The sequence below is a fragment of the Armigeres subalbatus genome, chromosome 3 (genome assembly GCF_024139115.2).
Source record: "Armigeres subalbatus isolate Guangzhou_Male chromosome 3, GZ_Asu_2, whole genome shotgun sequence".
Lineage (NCBI taxonomy): Eukaryota > Metazoa > Arthropoda > Insecta > Diptera > Culicidae > Armigeres > Armigeres subalbatus.
Window position 1 is genome coordinate 266,387,830 of NC_085141.1, and position 20,730 is coordinate 266,408,559.

A 20,730-nucleotide genomic window follows, 5' to 3' on the forward strand; every position below is an offset into this window, starting at 1 on the left:
CAACCAAACCAATCCAAACCAATCCAACCAATCCAAACCAACCAAACCAATCCAAACCAACCAAACCAACCAATCCAAACCAATCCAAACCAATCCAACCAATCCAAACCAATCCAAACCAATCGAAAATCCAACCGAAAACCAATCCAAACCAATCCAAACCAATCCAAATCAAACCAATCCAAACCAATCCAAATTTAATCCAAACCCAATCCACATCCAAATCCAACCAAACCAAACCAAGTCCAAGCAAACCAAACCAACCCAACCAAACCAATCCAAACCAATCCAAACCAATCCCAAACCAATCCAAACCAATCCAAACCAATCCAAACCAAACCAAACCAATCCAAACCAACCAAACCATTTCCAATCCAAACCATTTCAATCCAAACCAATCCAAACCAATCCAAACCAATCCAAACCAATCCAAACCAATCCAAACCAATCCAAACCAACCAAACCAATCCAAACCAATCCAAACCAACCAAACCAACCAAACCAATCCAAACCAATCCAAACCAATCCAAACCAATCCAAACCAATCCAAACCAATCCAAACCAACCAAACCAATCCAAACCAATCCAAACCAATCCAAACCAATCCAAACCAACCAAACCAATCCAAACCAATCCAAACCAATCCAAACCAATCCAAACCAATCCAAACCAACCAAACCAATCCAAACCAATCCAAACCAACCAAACCAATCCAAACCAATCCAAACCAATCCAAACCAACCAAACCAATCCAAACCAATCCAAACCAAATCCCAATCCAAACCAATCCAAACCAATCCAAACCAACCAAACCAATCCAAACCAATCCAAACCAATCCAAACCAATCCAAACCAATCCAAACCAACCAAACCAATCCAAACCAATCCAAACCAATCCAAATCCAATCCAAACCAATCCAAACCAATCCAAACCAACCAAACCAATCCAAATCCAACCAAACCAATCCAAACCAATCCAAACCAACCAAACCAACCAAACCAATCCAAACCAATCCAAACCAATCCAAACCAACCAAACCAACCAAACCAATCCAAACCAATCCAAATCCAATCCAAACCAATCCAAACCCATCCAAACCAATCCAAACCAATCCAAACCAATCCAAACCAATCCAAACCAACCAAACCAATCCAAACCAATCCAAACCAATCCAAATCCAATCCAAACCAATCCAAACCAATCCAAACCAATCCAAATCCAATCCAAACCAATCCAAACCAACCAAATCCAATCCAAATTCAATCCAATCCAAATCCAATCCAAATCCAATCAAAATCCAATCAAAACCCAATCCAAATTCTAATCTAAATCCAATCCAATTCTAATGCAAATCCAATCCAATTCTAATGCAAATCCAATCCAATTCTAATGCAAATCCAATCCAATTCTAATGCAAATCCAAACCAAAATCCGATCCAATACAAATCCAATTCAAAGCCAATCCAAATCCAATTCAAATCCATTCCAAATCCAATCCAAATCCGTACATTTAATCCAATTTTTAGTTTCGCAGTACACTATTAACCATTTGGCATCAAGTAGTACTGCTAGCCAATAACTCCAAACTAATCTTACGCATAATAAATTCGAACTTCCGAATAGCTTTGTAAAAACCGGCAACCATATTAATTTTTCAATTTCCAAGATATCTGCTCCTTCAGGTAATCCCGCTATGGCTACTAAGTCAGTACATTCCAAGATAAATTTCTAGATAATATATTTGGCTTTCCGAACAGCTTCGAACAGTACAGCAGCATTGAATATTTCTCCATTTCTCTCAGATTTCGTTATATTATAGCTCAACTGGTAGTCTCATGTACATCGCCAAGTGGCTTTATGAAATCTTAATATGTTTTAATCAAAATAAATGCTTGCTGGACTTTGAGATTTTAAAGATCGTAAACCATTTTCCGTTAGTCTTCCATACACACCTTGAAGTTTCACAAACTACAAAACATTATTTCTGGTTACCTTTCAGACACGCCTTATAGTTTTCCAAACCACAAACCATTTCCACCGATCTTCCAGACGCGCATTGTAATTTTGCAAAACACAAACCAATTTCTTACGGTCTTCCATGGCGAGGCTTTGATGTTCTTCAAACCACAAACCATTTTTCCAGCGGCCTTTCAGATGCGCCACCACAAACCATTTTCCGACGATCTTCGAGACGCGTCTTGTGATTTAGCAAACCACAAACAATTTTCCGACGGTCTTCGAGACGCGTCTTGTGATTTAGCAAACCACAAACCATTTTCCGACGGTCTTCGAGACGCGCCTTGTGATTTTGCAAAGTGAAATATATCACTCGTCACAATTTAACCACTTTAATTCACCTCACCTCATGAAGTCAGCGACAGGATCAAAAAAATAGACTGGCAGGATCGCCAAAATGTGTGGCCCAAACCCCACAGGGATTTGTGCAGCTTCACTACAAATGCTCAAACATGTTTGGCGAACCTTGACTCCGTCCCCGACAACTCTAACCAAAATCAAACCGTTTTATTTTTTTCCAGCCTAGCCGCCAACTGTCAAATGGTTGTTCGAACAACTTCACACACGCTCAAACAAAGCAGCAACCAAAGCGTTTTCTTGGGCGCTGAGTCAACGTTTGTCAAACTGCTTGACTGGTGTGTACGCTGCATTAGACTATGGAAAAGATATTCTCACAACACCAAGTGCGATCCGCTTTCACGAAAGTTTTCTTAGCATTAGGGCGGGAATCGAAACCCTCACTCCTTGGCATGCAAATGCGTTAAACCACTAACGCCGCTAGTTGCACGGCTGCGAAGCTCACATAAAATTGGCAAATAAAGATTCTGCAACGTCAGGACGAACATGGAATCTTCGTTCTGTTAGAACTGTTGGACTGCATGCACAGCCGAATATACCAACAAAAATTACATATATTACAGTCAAACACTTATCTCCGTATGTTAATGCAGATAGTGCAGAGTTGTAAGATTTTATTACTGTGATAAAATCTTCTAAATCAATTGGTTGTATATGTGCGAACCAAAATTTACTCTTTCTACCTGCTAACCCTTATCGATTTACTAGCAACAAGTTGAAGAATGATAGATCATTGCCTCAAAGTGTTTTTCTCAAAATTCAGGGTTTGAAAAATTATATAAAGAACATCTTCATGTATGATATTCTACAGTCATCGATCCTGGAATAATGACTAAAAGTTGTTTCCTTCCTGATTCAGTTTGTGAATATTTGAAATAATTTACAAAAAAAATATTCCAGAACACACAGTAACAAATAAACCCTTATTACTATTACCTGTTGCTCACGAAAACACCCTTCCGTAAGGATTACCGCACCATTGAAAACCCGTACTTGGCCAAGTTGAATGGCCCATCTAATAGACAATCATTCTGAATGGTGGCATTAACTCGTTCCCTGGCAGTCAGTGGAAGGCGCCACGCAGTCATTAAGAAGATTCTTCATCGTCTTGCTTCCAGAACAAGTGTTCCACATAATTGGGCCTATAAAAGACAATGACAGCGAAATTGCTCTTCGGTAAGACTTCAAAATGTGACCGTTTAGCGCGCTCGAATTGTCGCGGGCTGTTCAGTTCTGTACACCATGGTGAGTGCTGTTTTTTTTTTTCCTGAAACAGCGCAATGGCCCATTTGAACTGTTGAGGTGGATGAGTTGGAAAATAATCGCCATAATTATTTCCCTCGCTAATTATAATTATTATTTTAATGCTAACGGGCACGAGCATCTTGTTTTGCCGGCAGTGTGATGCACATCGATGCTTGGAATTGTATTTCTCTGATTCACTCCATCTGTCATTGCGATGGACCCGTGGCGCAAATCAAAGCGCATCCCACTGCTACAGATCCAAGAATTCTACAAAATGCGATAATAAGCAATCGTACAGATTCTTGAGCAAATAATAGGATCCCAATGCGGTGCGGCGAACTATTTCTGCAGGCGTATTAACGAGCCATTCCTTGTAATTTGCAATTCGGTATGCTTCTGTTTCCCATCCAGCTTCCCCTCGTTCCACTGCGAGCTCCACCAGCAGATAATAGAAATGAGCTTTGATGATGGTTTCTCGCAAAATCCCAGCTTTTTTCTCTGGTCTTCTGAGATACAACTAGTATTTCATCAATTCATTCCGGGTCTCGTGATGGTATCGTTAGCATAACTCTTCCTGCTCGAATTCCATTCTTGTCGATACTTCGCCTCTCGGACACCCCCTCGAGAAAATGCGTTGGCAAGTGGGTGGGGAAGAAACGAACGATATCCAGTTGCAACGTTCCTGTTTCGATCGCTGGAAGCTACTTGAGAGTTTTTGTTAGTTCCTTGAATGGTGCTGCAGCTCCACTTCAGCTGCAAAATGTTCCTCGGGCGTCTGCCCGCTCTCTAATGGATTGCAATAATTTTTCTGGTTGGATGGTTCATTATCGTTACGAGAAGCAGCCGTCGCGGCCGCCGTCGTTCATGATAAATAAGAATCATTCGCAATGAAAATAGGATAACAATTACGAACATGTTTATGATTATTAAGATAGAGCGGGATTAATTTTAATTGAAGTACATCAAGGGTAGTTTTGGTAAACAGAGTTACTGCAGGCGTAGACCTTATACGACTTATATTTACTGTCATAGATTTAGCATAGCATAACTACATATAGTCTTAATTGCCAAACCGAAAATTCTGGCTTCAAGCTCTATCCAGCAATCTCATAGTGGATTCGAAATGAATCAATTGTTTGAAAAATTGCTTAAAAGCCACAAAACAATTTTCATGCTGCTAAATTCAACGTTGGCAACATTTTTTTATCAACTTGTTATCTTCTTTCTGCAATATGCTTTCTAACAAATCTACAGATCAATCGTTCTGACAGTGTACATTTTTTCCTTCACATTTTTTCAGATGACCTGAGAAGGGCACACATTTATTCGCATCTACGGCCCTAGCGGTCGCCATGCGTTTGTTCAAAACCAAGAAGCTTCCGGAAATTCAGATACAACCAGCAGAACCGACAGCGGAAGCCCCGTCCACCCTTGTGGCTACCGGTGGCAACCGTAATGACATTATCATTTCGAGCGTCACCCAATCAAGTTCGGCATTGGTCAACGCTGGGTCGCTCTTATCGACAGCAGCTGCCACAGCGCTCACCACATTATCGAGCAGGAATGGTCCTCCGCTGCAGCAGCGGTACCCATCAACGTTAACCTCGAGCTCGACAGAGGCAGCGGCAGCACTCACGAACGGAACCAAAGCCGGAGCCATCGATGCTAATGGTGTCACTGCCATCATTCTGCCGAAACCAATGGACGCAGCATCGGGCCAGGCCACAACGCCACTTGCGAATGATAAAATTTGCACAATTAATAACAAAACCGAGAATATTAGATTATCGGAGAAGGCTCGCAATCAAGTCGCTTTGGGTGCTACCGCCAGTGGTGGCTTCGGCGGAGGTCTGCTGTCACCAGCGCACCCACAACAGATGCATCAACAGCAAACCCAACAGTCATCGGATTTCCAACTACTGCACCAGCATCAGCAGAAGCAGCAGCAGCAGCAGCAACATTTGCAATCCAATAAAATAAACGCAATCGGACCGTTGATTGGCAGGAACGGAATTGGTAAGTTTGTACGAGATGAGCGACTTCGGGTATGCGCCATTTGAATTGCTCTGGATGATAAAAATAAAGTGGCAAAAATTCAATTTTCAATAGCAAACACGTGTTTTTGCAATTACCGTAAAACAAATTGATTATTGGTGGTATATTGAACGCTTTGGAACAAATCTCCGAACTTTTTTGATATTTATAGACAGCTATCATACAGCATGTCCAGATTCCAATGCATTAATCGTCATTAGGCAACATTTTAATTCAAAGCTCTCATCAGACATGTTGCGATACCAAAAAATGAGCATCGCATACCTGTCATGCATAAACGCATATCCACCATAGTGTCTCTTTCGTGTTTCCGTTGGTTCAAAGCGAGCAAAAGTTCATAGGTATCTGATTCATTTGCAGAAGCCCGTGAGCAATGGTCATAAATCAGTTTTTAGTCTGCGCTTCCATCAGCAATAGAAACAGAAATCCAAATCATACTTGTCAAAGCATGTTCCGGAATTCGGAATGTTTTTCAGCCGGAGCTGCAGATTTGGAAATATTAGCTAGATGATGGGAAAATATTAGCAGAATCAATTATGACTATGCTCATTGCATCAACAGTGATTGATTGCAGAACAAACAATCTGGATATGTGGCGAATTCTAATTATGTAAATTCCAATGCTGATTCCTCAAACAGCCTAGTCGGTAGAGAAGAGGTCTACTGATATGAACTTGGTGGTTCCAATTTTCAGTCAGAGAATAGGAACCTGCAAAAATATTGCCATAAACAAATTCATACAACGCTGTTAGCTTCGAAAGTTTTCAATTAGTTCATGTATTAAGTGGATTTAGAACACAAAATCAAATGCCGAATATAAATCAATATACCATACACAAATGGATACAAGAAAAATCATTACAATACCCTCACCAGGAGCTTCTCTGGGAATTAATCAGGAATTCAGATTTTGAATTGATTGCAAGATGAAATTCCATTCGAATTAGATTCACGAGAAAAACTGATGTAACATTTCAATGGAAATTCAAACAATTGTGATGAAATTCATATGAAACCAAATGAGTGGAATGTTTGTCAAATAATTTCAAATGTTTTCGGCTTTATGTCACGAAGATATAGGTATTTAGCTTACATTTAGACAGCTAATACCGCCAAAGATGGCCTTGAGTGCATTCCTCACGGAATACATATTTAAATCTAAGGAGGGCACTAAACACATTGAAATAATGTAGTCTTTCGGATATTTTTTATGCGTCCTGTTCAAAACCTGAGCTGCTTTGATAGTGGAAAAATTCGATGATCTCGTTTGGATTCTTTTCTTTCTTTCGTTCATTGTTAATTGAAAATTGAACTAATAAGTTAAAATTGAACACTAAATACGTACAGGGCATCGTTGCTGTTATTGTCGTGGATATTGTGGGAGTCCCAGCTATCCGGTTCACTCTTTAGTTAGCAACGGTGGCTCTTCTCGACTTTTATTCTGTGGGTAGTTAGTACGAATAAGAGCGTCCTCGTGAAGTTTCCCTGTGCCTGTTATAAACAGTTAGCACATGCCATTCCCTGTACTTTGTAACTGCCGGTGACGTCCACACGTCTAAATAGGCAGTGCACGTCCACACGTCCCCAAACTAGCTCACTAAGGGTCTTAATTCTCAGGGCCGGTTAAAGGCCTGCTTGAGGGACACAACGACTAGGAAGAAGATGAGGAGTGGACAAAACTTCTAAATCGACACAATTGCATGCTGAGGAAAGCGAAAAATTAATTAAAGATCGAGATGCATTTCACTTATTTATTTGACTGAATGTTTTTCTTTTTGTTTTGATTTAGTGGTTAGTTTAGTGTTAGTTCCGTTGCGGCCGTTTGTTGTTGGTCATACCTTCGTAATTATAACTCTCCGTGCGAGATGTTGGGTGGCGGTGGGTTACTTTGCCGCCTGGGGGGGTTCGTTTTGCGGATCCGGCCAGTTGTTCTCTCCGGGTTGAAATAGAACTTGTCGTCCGGAGCTGGGCAGTTACCGGCGAACACAGCCGGGATGGGTCTTCGGATGAAACGGGGCTAACGGATATCTGAGGGATTCGTTTTTTGGTGCCGGACTCGGGTGAGGTTCTGAGTTGCGCTCCATGTCGGCCGGTGGGCGGCCAGAGTCGGCGTCGTTAAGGAAAACACGCCCTGTTGGTCCCTCAGCCACGAGTTGGCCGGCAGTTTGATGTTTGAATGGTTTGGTTGAACCCGTCGTCAGAATACAGCTCGTCACCGAATGTCGGCACGGGTAAAAAATCGGGTCACTTGGTGGCATTGTGCCTCTCGAAAGCTAGTAACAGGGCCAGATACGCTTCACTTGATGACACACCCGGGACAATTGCTGAAGGATTTTTTTATGTACAGGTTATCCGACTTGTCAATATCTCCAACTCAGCCATCTTGGATTTTTGTATGGAATTTATGCTCGTTTGTTTACGTTTTGCACTGAAAATGTATGTTTCCCCCCCGTGCTGGTTATTCCCATCTACCGACGAAGTCGGATAACCTGTACATAAAAAAAATCTTGCTCCGGATGACATACTCGTTCCTCCGCTCACAGGAGTGTGGAATACACACATAGAGTGTAACTTACCTGTGTATTCCGCCTTATGGGTACTTCATGCGGAGTCTCACATTAGGTTAATTATAGGCAACTGTGTCGATATTTATTGTTATCGTATTCGGTAACAACTTTCCGAATATGAATACTTTTTGTAGTAGTACTAGTCTTCGGAGCTAAAAGGGCACCATGACTAAGCATGAGATATGTTTAAACTAATCGTAGTACTACTTGACCAACGCCCCCATCTGAGTTGAGGATGACACACGCAATACATTTGGTGCTGGTGTAAATCTTTTTTAACCACAGTTTCTTCTGAAGCCGTAAAAAAGAGGAAGAAGAAAAAGAAGAAGTTTTTCTGGAGCCCGTAGTAGGCCCGAGCTCCATTTTTTTTTTAAATTTACTTCATTTTAGTGATTTTTAAAAAAAATATTAGGGCCCTCCTCAGCCGTGCGGTAAGATGCGCGGCTACAAAACAAGACCATGCTAAGGGTAACTGGGTTCAATTCCCGGTGCCGGTCTAGGCAATTTTCGGATTGGAACTTGTCTTGACTTCCCTGGGCATAAAAGTATCATCGTGTTAGCCTCATGGCTTAGGAACCTCGCTTTTAATAACTGTGGAAGTGCTAAATGAATGAACACTAAGCTGCAAGGCGGCTCTGTCCCAGTGTGGGGATGTAATGCCAATAAGAAGAAGAAGATTAGGTTCATCACTTACTTCCATAAATGATGCGCCTTCGTATTTCATCACTAACAGTATTGAGGCTTCAAGGTAGATAAATTCCTCGACCACTTCGACGGTATCTCCGTGTATCGTAACACTGCTTCTGCTTTGTGCTATTGGTGAGTAAATAAATTAGTTCGTTAGTAGACGTGTTCATATTAGAACGTAAAGTAGTCGCGACATCCGGGATTGTGTTGTGCTGTGGGTGAGTAACTGTGCGCTACTACGTCGGAGTTCTTCTTCTTCTTCTTCTTCTTCTTATTGGCATTACATCCCCTACTAAGAAATTGCCACCTTGCAGATTAGTATTTATTCAGCTCTTCCACTTTTATTAGAGAAAATCGAGTCGAGAAAATTCCCTACCTGAAAATTTCTTAGACCGAATTGGGTATCGAACCCAGCCACCTTCACCATCTTCTTCTTCTTCTTCTTATTGGCATTACATCCCCACACTGGGACAGAGCCGCCTCTCAGCTTAATGTTCATTAAGCACTTCCGCAGTTATTAACTGCGAGGTTTCTAAGCCAGGTTACCATTTTTACATTCGTATATCATGAGGCTAGCACGATGATACAGGGGTTAGGCAAAATGATTGAGATAGGCAAAATTTGGCCCAAATTCAAATCCTTATAACTTTTTGAAAAATTGATGAAATTTGACAAAACCGGAAGCATTCGACGGCAAATTTAGTCAAGATTTAGGAACATGCACGGTCACGAATACTGGCCACCGGACACCGGAGATGTTCCGGATTTTCGGAGGCCATGTCAAAAACACTTTTTTTCTGCCGCTCGTATTTTTGTGTGGTTTGAAGTTACATCGATAAACACTATTTTCCTAGAAACAAGATCTTATTGAAAATTGAATGCGGGTGGTTGCGCTAAGATCGGTTGAAAAACATCCGAGATATGGCCATTTCAGTAAACCTGGTTCCGGATACTATGGTCAATTATGTATATCCTTCCAATCACGTATATATTATCCGGTACCATATCAATATTGGTATCAAACTTCAAGATTTTTCATGGAGATGCTTCAGGAAGCATATGCAGGACGATCAGTTGCCCTGACCACTCTGTAGTAGGTTCCAGGTGCCCCGGGGGAAGTGGTCAATTTGAAAAACGTTCAGAACCCTATCAATATGGGTATCAAACTTCAAGATTTTTCATGAAGATGCTTCAGGAAGCATATTCAGGATGATCAGTTGCTCTGACCACTCTGTAGTAGGTTCCAGGTGCCCCGGGGGAAGTGGCCAATTTGAAAAAAAACGTTCAGAACCCTATGAATATGGGTATCAAACTTCAAGATTTTTCGAGGTGATACTTCTAAATGCATTTTAGAACCAGCAGCTGTCATGACCACTCTGTCGAAGGTTCCAGGTGTCTTGGGAAAGTGACCAATTTGCAAAATGTTTGAAACCATATCAAATACTCACTACTCATTATCAAAGTTCAAGGTTTGTCATGGAGATGCTTTTGGACTCTCCTGTCGAATAGAATTCGCTGCCGCACGAAGTTGACCATCTACAAAACGCGCATTAGACTGGCCGGCCTCTATGGCCACGAAAGTAGGATGTTGCTGGCGAAGGACCAACGCGCCCTTGGAGTTTCCGAATGGAAGGTGTTGCGGACTATTTACGGTAGGGTACAGATGGAAGCCAATGGAGGTGGTGGTGGAGGCCAATGAACCACGACTTGATACTGTTAGGAGAACTACCACACGGTACAATTTTGGCGGTTACGGTGGGCCGGGCATGTAGCCAGAATGTCAGACGACAACCCGATTGAGAGGGTGCTTGATAATGATCCGACCGGTACAAGAAGAAGAGGCGCGATGCGGTCACGGTGGATCGACCAAGTGTAAGATGGCCTGCCATCAATGGCAGCAGGTCGCAAGCATGACTTAGCAATTGTGTTGGGTGCTATTTCTTGACAAGGCCATGGTCCTATTATGGCACTTAAGGGCAAAGTGAAGCCTGCCGATTATCAAATTATTTTGGAAGACAAGGTATTTGTTGATATGATGACAAATCCTGAATATGACGTCTGTTTTTCATTTTTGCGAAAGATCCGTAGGTCGCGTTCCACTTGGTCGATCCACCGTAACCGCTGCACGCCTCTTCTTCTTTTACCGGTCGGATTATTATCGAAGCATCTACTCAATCGGATTATCATCTGACATTCTGGCTTCTTGCCCGGCCCACTGTAAGCGCCAAAATTGTACCGTGTAGGTAGTTCTCCTAACAGTTACAAATTGTGGTTCATTGACCTCCACCACCACCTCCATTGTCTTCCATCTGCACCCCACCATAGGTGGTCCGCAACACCTTCCATTCGAAACCCAAGGGCGCGTTGGTCCTTCGCCAGCAACATCCAACTTTCGTGGCCATAGAGGCCGACCAGTCTAATGAGCGTTTTGTAGATGGTCAGGATGTAGTTCGACAGGAGAGACGAAAAGCATCTCCATGAAGAACCTTGAACATAGATACTCATTTTGATATGGTTTCGAACATTTTGCAAATTGGCCACTTCCCCAGGACACCTGGAACCTACTACAGAGTGGTAATGACAGCTGCTGGTTCTACAATGCATTCAAAAGTATCACCTCGAAAAATCTTGAAGTTTGATACCCATATTAATATGGTTCTGAACGTTTTTCAAATAGGCCACTTCCCCCGGGGCACTTGGAACCTACTACAGATTGGTCAGGGCAATTGATCATCCTGAATATGCTTCCTGAAGCATCTCCATGAAAAATCTTGATGTTTGATACCCATATTGATAGGGTTCTGAATGTTTTTCAAATTGGCCACTTCCCCCGGGGCACCTGGAACCTACCACACAGTGATCAGGGAAACTGATCGTCCTGAATATGCTTCCTGAAGCATCTTCATGAAAAATTTTGACGTTTGATACCCATATTGATAGGGTTCTGAACGTTTTTCAAATTGGCCACTTCCCCCGCGGCACCTGGAACTTGTTACAGAGTGGTCAGGGCAACTGATCGTCCTGAATATGTTTCTTGAAGCATCTCCACGAAAAATCTTGAAGTTTGATACCCATATTGATATAGTTCTGAACGTTTTTCAAGTTGGCCATTTCCCCCGGGGCACCTGGAACCTACTACAGAGTGGTCAGAGCAACTGATCATCCTGAATATGCTTCCTAAAGCATCTTCATGAAAAATCTTGAAGTTTGATACCCATATTGATAGGGTTCTGAACGTTTTTCAAATTGGCCACTTCCCCAGCGGCACCTGGAACTTGTTACAGAGTGGTCAGGGCAACTAATCGTCCTGAATATGTTTCCTGAAGCATCTCCATGAAAAATCTTGAAGTTTGATACCCATATTGATATAGTTCTGAACGTTTTTCAAATTGGCCACTTCCCCCGGGAAACCTGGAACCTAGTACAGAGCGGCCAGGGTAACTGATCGTCTTGAATATGTTTCCTGAAGCATCTCCATGAAAAATCTTGAAGTTTGATACCCATATTGATAGGGTTCTGAACGTTTTTTAAATTGGCCACTTCCCCTGGGGCACCTGGAACTTGTTACAGAGTGGTCAGGGCAACTGATCGTCCTGAATATGCTTCCTGAAGCATCTCCATGAAAAATCTTGAAGTTTAATACCCATATTGATAGGGTTCTGAACGTTTTTTTTTCAAATTGGCCACTTCCCCCGGGGCACCTGGAACCTACTACAGAGTGGTCAGAGCAACTGATCATCCTGAATATGCTTCCTGAAGCATCTCCATGAAAAATCTTGAAGTTTGATACCCATATTGATAGGGTTCTGAACGTTTTTCAAATTAGCCACTTCTACCGGGGCACCTGGAACCTACTACAGAGTGGTCAGAGCAACTGATCATCCTGAATATGCTTCCTGAAGCATCTTCATGAAAAATCTTGAAGTTTGATACCCATATTGATAGGGTTCTGAACGTTTTTCAAATTGACCACTTCCCCCGGGGCACCTGGAACCTACTACAGAGTGGTCAGGGCAACTGATCGTCCTGCATATGCTTTCTGAAGCATCTCCATGAAAAATCTTGAAGTTTGATACCAATATTGATATGGTACCGGATAATATATACGTGATTGGAAGGATATACATAATTGACCATAGTATCCGGAACCAGATTTACTGAAATGGCCATATCTCGGATGATTTTCAACCGATCTTAGCGCAACCACCCGCATTCAATTTTCAATAAGATCTTGTTTCTAGGAAAATAGTGTTTATCGATGTAACTTCAAACCACACAAAAATACGAGCGGCAGAAAAAAAGTGTTTTTGACATGGCCTCCGAAAATCCGGAACATCTCCGGTGTCCAGTGGCCAGTATTCGTGACCAAGCATGTTCCTAAATCTTGACTAAATTTGTCGTCGAATGCTTCCAGTTTTGTCCAATTTCATCAATTTTTCAAAAAGTGATCAGAGCAACTGATCATCCTGAATATGCTTCCTGAAGCATCTCCATGAAAAATCTTGAAGTTTGATACCCATATTGATAGGGTTCTGAACGTTTTTTCAAATTGGCCACTTCCCCCGGGGCACCTGGAACCTACTACAGAGTGGTCAGAGCAACTGATCATCCTGAATATGCTTCCTGAAGCATCTTCATGAAAAATTTTGAAGTTTGATACCCATATTGATAGGGTTCTGAACGTTTTTCAAATTGACCACTTCCCCCGGGGCACCTGGAACCTACTACAGAGTGGTCAGGGCAACTGATCGTCCTGCATATGCTTTCTGAAGCATCTCCATGAAAAATCTTGAAGTTTGATACCAATATTGATATGGTACCGGATAATATATACGTGATTGGAAGGATATACATAATTGACCATAGTATCCGGAACCAGGTTTACTGAAATGGCCATATCTCGGATGATTTTCAACCGATCTTAGCGCAACCACCCGCATTCAATTTTCAATAAGATCTTGTTTCTAGGAAAATAGTGTTTATCGATGTAACTTCAAACCACACAAAAATACGAGCGGCAGAAAAAAAGTGTTTTTGACATGGCCTCCGAAAATCCGGAACATCTCCGGTGTCCGGTGGCCAGTATTCGTGACCAAGCATGTTCCTAAATCTTGACAAAATTTGTCGTCGAATGCTTCCAGTTTTGTCCAATTTCATCAATTTTTCAAAAAGTTATAAGGATTTGAATTTGGGCCAAATTTTGCCTATCTCAATCATTTTGCCTAACCCCTGTACTTTTATGCCACCTTCACCATGGTCTTGCTTTGTAGCTGCGCAGAGACATCTCACTTCTCACTCCTCACTGAAAAAGTGAGAAGCACGAAGTGAGTAGTGAGACATCTCACTACTTACTTCGCGCTTCTCATTATTTACAGTGAGAAGTGAAAAATGAGACATCTCACTTCTCGCTGTACAAAATGAGAAGGGCGAAGTGAATTGTGAGACGTCTCATTACTCAATTGTCACATCACACTTTCTACAATGAGCAGTGAGAAATGAGAAGTGAGTACGTTGATCCTAAACATCATCTGTTGATTCTTTGTGTAACCAAGGGCGGTAAATCATCCTCATGCTCGTTTCTCACTTCTTATTTATTATTTCCCACTACTCATTTCTTACATCTCGCTTTTTAGTTATCGTTTATCTTCCCACTTTTTTTGCATTCACAATTGTTTAGCCACATGACTATTTTGGCCAAATGGCTCGTTCAGCAGACAACATTTACGGTCGTATGATCCGTTGGGCCATATGTCCTGTTCAACCAAACGACTTTTTCTTCCAAACGAAATTTTCGACCTAACGATATTTTCAGCCAAATGGTCCTTTTAGTTAAATGATTCAGCCAAATGACCGCTTTAGCCAACTGACCTATTGGGCTAAACGACTTGTTTGTTTTTGCCATTTATCCTGTTCGTCCAAACGACATTTTCGGCCGAATGACCCGTTCGGTCTATTCGGCCATATATACCTTCGCGGCCGAAAATCACATTTTCAACCAAACCGTTCATTGATTCATTTATTTAGTTTACATCTAAACAGATAACACTAAAACAACAATTTGACGCCACAATACACGGTTCGAGGCCGCATCTCTCCATCCTCGAATGCGCCCCACGCTCGCCAAGTCGTTTTGTAGCTGGTCTGCCCACCTCGCTCGCTGTGCTCCACGGGTCCGCGACGTTAGGCATGATTGTACCCCGTTTGGCATAACGGCCGTTTGACATAATGGTCATTTGGCATAAGGTCATTGGCATAATTTTTATTTGAGCTATGTAATGGATAAGTAAGATTTGTTGAGCCATTCAGTTACGTGGTTTCCTTCATATGGGCATTACATGATAATTGGAAACGGGATTGTACGGCGTGACAAATTAAAAAGCTTCCTATCAAAACGGGACCATTTCAAATGTTGACGCACCTACCAGCAAGATAGATCCGCATTGAATTAAATTGACATTTGTGGCTTGTTATGATTTTCTCCCTTTTATTAGAAAACGATTTGTAAAAAAGGATCATATCTTCCTTTGCATTGAACCGTGCGAACCAAATGATTGAATTGAAAGGAGTTATATCCTCTCTGGCTTCTGCTGAGCAAATGCTTCCTTGAAAGAAGGGATCATTACGTCCTTTTCCTTAAGCCTCTATCCAATAGTCCTTTTACAAGGTTCACCGTGCTGGACTAGCGATTCGTTCCATCAAACTAAAACTGTTAATAAAATTATTTTGAGCTTTTTAGTAGAATGTCTTCACTTGTCATAAGACGAGTTTGTATAATCCCCTTGAATTCCACCACTTAATTGTATCTTGACAGATACGTATTTCGACCTCAACAGTAAGGCTGTCTTCAGTGTCTCGTACTTCCTCCAGAATTCCTCCGGAAGTTCCTCCAGGAATTCCTCCGGAAGTTCCTCCAGGAATTCCTCCGGAAGTTCCTCCAGGAATTCCTCCGGAAGTTCCTCCAGGAATTCCTCCGGAAGTTCCTCCAGGAATTCCTCCGGAAGTTCCTCCAGGAATTCCTCCGGAAGTTCCTCCAGGAATTCCTCCGGAAGTTCCTCCAGGAATTCCTCCGGAAGTTCCTCCAGGAATTCCTCCGGAAGTTCCTCCAGGAATTCCTCCGGAAGTTCCTCCAGGAATTCCTCCGGAAGTTCCTCCAGGAATTCCTCCGGAAGTTCCTCCAGGAATTCCAGAAGTTCCTCCAGGAATTCCTCCGACAGTTCCTCCAGGAATTCCTCCGGAAGTTCCTCCAGGAATTCCTCCGGAAGTTCCTCCAGGAATTCCTCCGGAAGTTCCTCCAGAAATTCCTCCGGAAGTTCCTCCAGGAATTCCTCCGGAAGTTCCTCCAGGAATTCCTCCAGGAATTCCTCCGGAAGTTCCTCCAGGAATTCCTCCGGAAGTTCCTCCAGGAATTCCTCCGGAAGTTCCTCCAGGAATTCCTCCGGAAGTTCCTCCAGGAATTCCTCCGGAAGTTCCTCCAGGAATTCCTCCGGAAGTTCCTCCAGGAATTCCTCCGGAAGTTCCTCCAGGAATTCCTCCGGAAGTTCCTCCAGGAATTCCTCCGGAAGTTCCTCCAGGAATTCCTCCGGAAGTTCCTCCAGGAATTCCTCCGGAAGTTCCTCCAGGAATTCCTCCGGAAGTTCCTCCAGGAATTCCTCCGGAAGTTCCTCCGGAAGTTCCTCCAGGAATTCCTCCGGAAGTTCCTCCAGGAATTCCTCCGGAAGTTCCTCCAGGAATTCCTCCGGAAGTTCCTCCAGGAATTCCTCCGGAAGTTCCTCCAGGAATTCCTCCGGAAGTTCCTCCAGGAATTCCTCCGGAAGTTCCTCCAGGAATTCCTCCGGAAGTTCCTCCAGGAATTCCTCCGGAAGTTCCTCCAGGAATTCCTCCGGAAGTTCCTCCAGGAATTCCTCCGGAAGTTCCTCCAGGAATTCCTCCGAAGTTCCTCCAGGAATTCCTCCGAAGTTCCTCCAGGAATTCCTCCGGAAGTTCCTCCAGGAATTCCTCCGAAGTTCCTCCAGGAATTCCTCCGGAAGTTCCTCCAGGAATTCCTCCGAAGTTCCTCCAGGAATTCCTCCGAAGTTCCTCCAGGAATTCCTCCGGAAGTTCCTCCAGGAATTCCTCCGGAAGTTCCTCCAGGAATTCCTCCGGAAGTTCCTCCAGGAATTCCTCCGGAAGTTCCTCCAGGAATTCCTCCGGAAGTTCCTCCAGGAATTCCTCCGGAAGTTCCTCCAGGAATTCCTCCGGAAGTTCCTCCAGGAATTCCTCCGGAAGTTCCTCCAGGAATTCCTCCGGAAGTTCCTCCAGGAATTCCTCCGGAAGTTCCTCCAGAATTCCTCCGGAAGTTCCTCCAGGAATTCCTCCGGAAGTTCCTCCAGGAATTCCTCCGGAAGTTCCTCCAGGAATTCCTCCGGAAGTTCCTCCAGGAATTCCTCCGGAAGTTCCTCCAGGAATTCCTCCGGAAGTTCCTCCAGGAATTCCTCCGGAAGTTCCTCCAGGAATTCTTCCGGAAGTTCCTCCAGCAATTCCTCCGGAAGTTCCTCCAGCAATTCCTCCGGAAGTTCCTCCAGCAATTCCTCCGGAAGTTCCTCCAGGAATGCCTCCGGAAGTTCCTCCAGCAATTCCTCCGGAAGTTCCTCCAGGAATTCCTCCGGATGTTCTTTAAGAAGTTACTTCGGATGTTCTTTAAGAAGTTACTTCAGGAATTTCTTCGGAAGTTCCTTCAAGAATTCCTTTGGAAGTTCCTTCAGCAATTCCTCTGGAAGTTCCTTTAGGAGTTCCTCAAGGAATTCCTTAGGAAGTTTATTCAGGAATTCCTTAGGAAGTTCCTTCAGGAATTTCTTAGGAAGTTTCTTCAGGAATTCTTTCGGATTTTCCTTCAAGAATTCTTTCGGAATTTCCTTCAGGATTTCCTTCGGAAGATCCTTCTGAAATTCTCCCAGAAGTTCCTTCAGGAATTCCTCCGGAAGTTCTTTCAGGAATACCTCCAGAAGTTCCTTCAGGAATTCCTCCGGAAAATCCCCGAGCAATTCCTCCTGAAGTTCCTTCAGCAATTTCTTCGGAAGTTCCTTCAAGAACTTTTCCGGAGGTTCTTTCCAGAATTTCTCCGGAAGTTCCTTCAGGAGTTCTTCTGGCAGTTCCTTCAGGAATTCCTCCGGAAATTCCTTCAAGAAATTGCTCCTGAAGTTTCTTCAGGAATCCCTGAAGAAACTTCCGGAGGAACTACCGGAGTAACTGCTGTAGGAACTTCCGTAAAAATTGCCTCAGAAACATCTGGAGGATTTGCTGAATGAAGTAACGTCCGGGAGAAATTCTTGAAGGAACTTTCAGATGAATTCCTGAGGGAACTTCCGGAGGAATTCCTAAATTAGCTTCTAGAGGAATTTCTGAAGGAAGTTCCAGAAGAATTCCTGATAGAACATCTGGAGGAATTCCTGAAGGGACTTCCGCAGGAATTCCTGAAGGAAATTCCGGAAGTATTCTTGAAGGAACGTCCGGAGGTATTCTTGAAGGAACTTCCGGAGATATTCTTGAATGAACTTCCGGAGGAATTGTTGAAGGAACTCTCCTAAGAATTGCTGCAGGAACTTCCGGGTAAGTAGCTGAAGGAACTGCTGGTGGAATTTTCGTTCAAATTGGAGGCACTTCCGGTGGTATTTAGATGGAACAATCGGAGGTATTCCTGAAAAAACTTTCGAAAGAAATACTGAAGGAACTTCCGGAGGAGTACTTGAAAGTATTTTTGGAGCAATTGTTGGAAGAATTTTTGGAGGTATGCCTGAAAAAAATTCCAAAGGAATTGCTAAAGAAACTTCCAGACGAACTCCTGGAGAAACTTCCGGAGGAATTCCTGAAGGAGATTCCAGAGGAATTACTGACGGATTTTCCGGAGGAACTTCCGCAAGAGTTACTGAAGGAACTTCTGGAGGAAATGCTGAAGGAATTTATGGAGGAATTGCTGAAGGATCTTCCGGAGGAATTCCTGAAGGACCTTCAGGAGGAATTTCTGAAGGAACTTCCGAAGATATTCCTGAAAGAACTTTCGGAGGAATTTCTGAAAGAACTTCCTAAAAGAACTTCGGGTGGAATTATTGAAGGAACTTCCGAACGAAATGAGGCAGTAAATTTCGCACCGCTTCCTCCGTCGGCACGTGGCCACCGCTTACTTGAAATTATTCATCACACCGCCGCCAAATAAATTGCAATCGGCGCACAGGTCTATCACGGAACTGGTTCCGGGTGCTTGAAACATGATATATAAGGCTCAAAATTATATTAGAGGCAAACCTATGATTGTTTTTTTCTTGATCTGATTTCGAAAAGTCGAAATGTGCGTACAATTAACAGATTTGGTAACGAACTTCAACTTATGAAACAAACTTCAAAACCGCTTTCTTCGACTTCCGGAAGTGGCCAGAAGTAGAATCAAGATCTAAAAAATGTTATCCTACATTTTTATCATGGTGAAGCATGAAGTTTGATATGTCGCATGCTATATTTTTTTCAAAAACCGGATTCAAGTCTTCAACAGGGTCCCCGAAATTGGTTCCAGGTGTCCCGGGATGTTTGGATCAACTGGATCAAAAGGATCAAAATTGATAGTAGAAATCTAAAATTAGTTTCAAAATATCTTTCGCCAAAAAATACCGATGATTGATATGCCTCATGATACATTTCGAAGTATTCTGATATATGTCCCCAGTTAGAGCCCCGGAACCGGTTCCAGTGTGACCATCATGCATCCAAATTTGTTCAGAAGCATCGCAAATAAGTTTTCTTTATGATACGGGTATAAAAAGATGATATTGGTACGAATAACAAACATAAAAGTCAAAAATGTCCTAAATGGCCACCCGACAGACCCCACTGGGATTCCGTATAAATCCGGAACCAGTGGACCAACATGTCCAATCAATCGATCCTCTGAATCTATGATAATTTCTGGTTCATGTCTGAAAATTTCAAACAAATCGGACAAAAATTGAATTAATTTGAGTAAAAACATCACCAAAATTTTGATAGTACATTTTCCTGAAAAATCTATCTTTGACTAACTCTACAACCATCTTGTGTGCATGTTGTTCAAAATAAAGTTTAGTATGACAGTTTTAACCGATGGTGCGCGTTAGTGAGAAATTTCAACTCGAAGGAATGTGATACGCCTCTGGTTGAGAATTTCGCATTCACTTATATTTAAAAATACCGTTGAATTGATAATCGATGAGAATTCCTTCAGTGTTACGTCTGTTTCTCTGTGGGTTTCCTGTTGAATATAATTCTACGCGATATTTGCATCTTGAATTTGTGGCTAAATCATTGTTTTTAGACCAACATATTTGTCTTAATATTTTAATTTGAGAAATACCATATATGTTTATACATGAATGCATTTTGTAGTAGATTTATAAGCTGCTCAGTGTCATCATGAATAACTCACTTGTTGTTTGGATAACATATAACGACAATTTTAATATCTTTATTGACAATTTTGGAATATAAGTTTTTCTACAGTCGAAGCCAGTTAATAGGAAAAGGCAAATGACGCCAGCAAAACATAGTAACTGATACTAGATGTGTGCATTGTGATGTGAGATCTCGGACTAGAAACTAAAAATTCTGATACGTCATTTATGTCCACGAATGGATTTGAACGTTCGATATGCGTGGATCTATAGTATGAGAATTAATTAATCTGTTATGTACATGCCACATTGGTATCTACAATTGCGGAGTGAATGGTTTAGAAATTACTCCAAAGATTACGAGACTTTTCATTAATCTCCCAAAAAATGTCTTGGAATTTATTAAATA

At 42.4% G+C, this 20,730-nt stretch overlaps 1 protein-coding gene across 3 annotated transcripts in view; it reads left to right on the plus strand.

The window, feature by feature from the left end:
• LOC134224093 (uncharacterized) overlaps positions 1–20,730 on the plus strand; it is a 289,525-nt gene that overhangs the window by 110,986 nt on the left and 157,809 nt on the right. For 2 of the 3 annotated variants that reach the window (XM_062703326.1, XM_062703327.1), the window contains exon 3: positions 4,920–5,635. In XM_062703326.1, the coding sequence (XP_062559310.1) occupies positions 4,972–5,635 (664 nt within the window). In that variant the 5' untranslated portion in view covers positions 4,920–4,971. Of the gene's footprint in view, positions 1–4,919; positions 5,636–20,730 lie in introns of those variants that run through there. The other variant, XM_062703328.1, reaches the window with a different exon arrangement.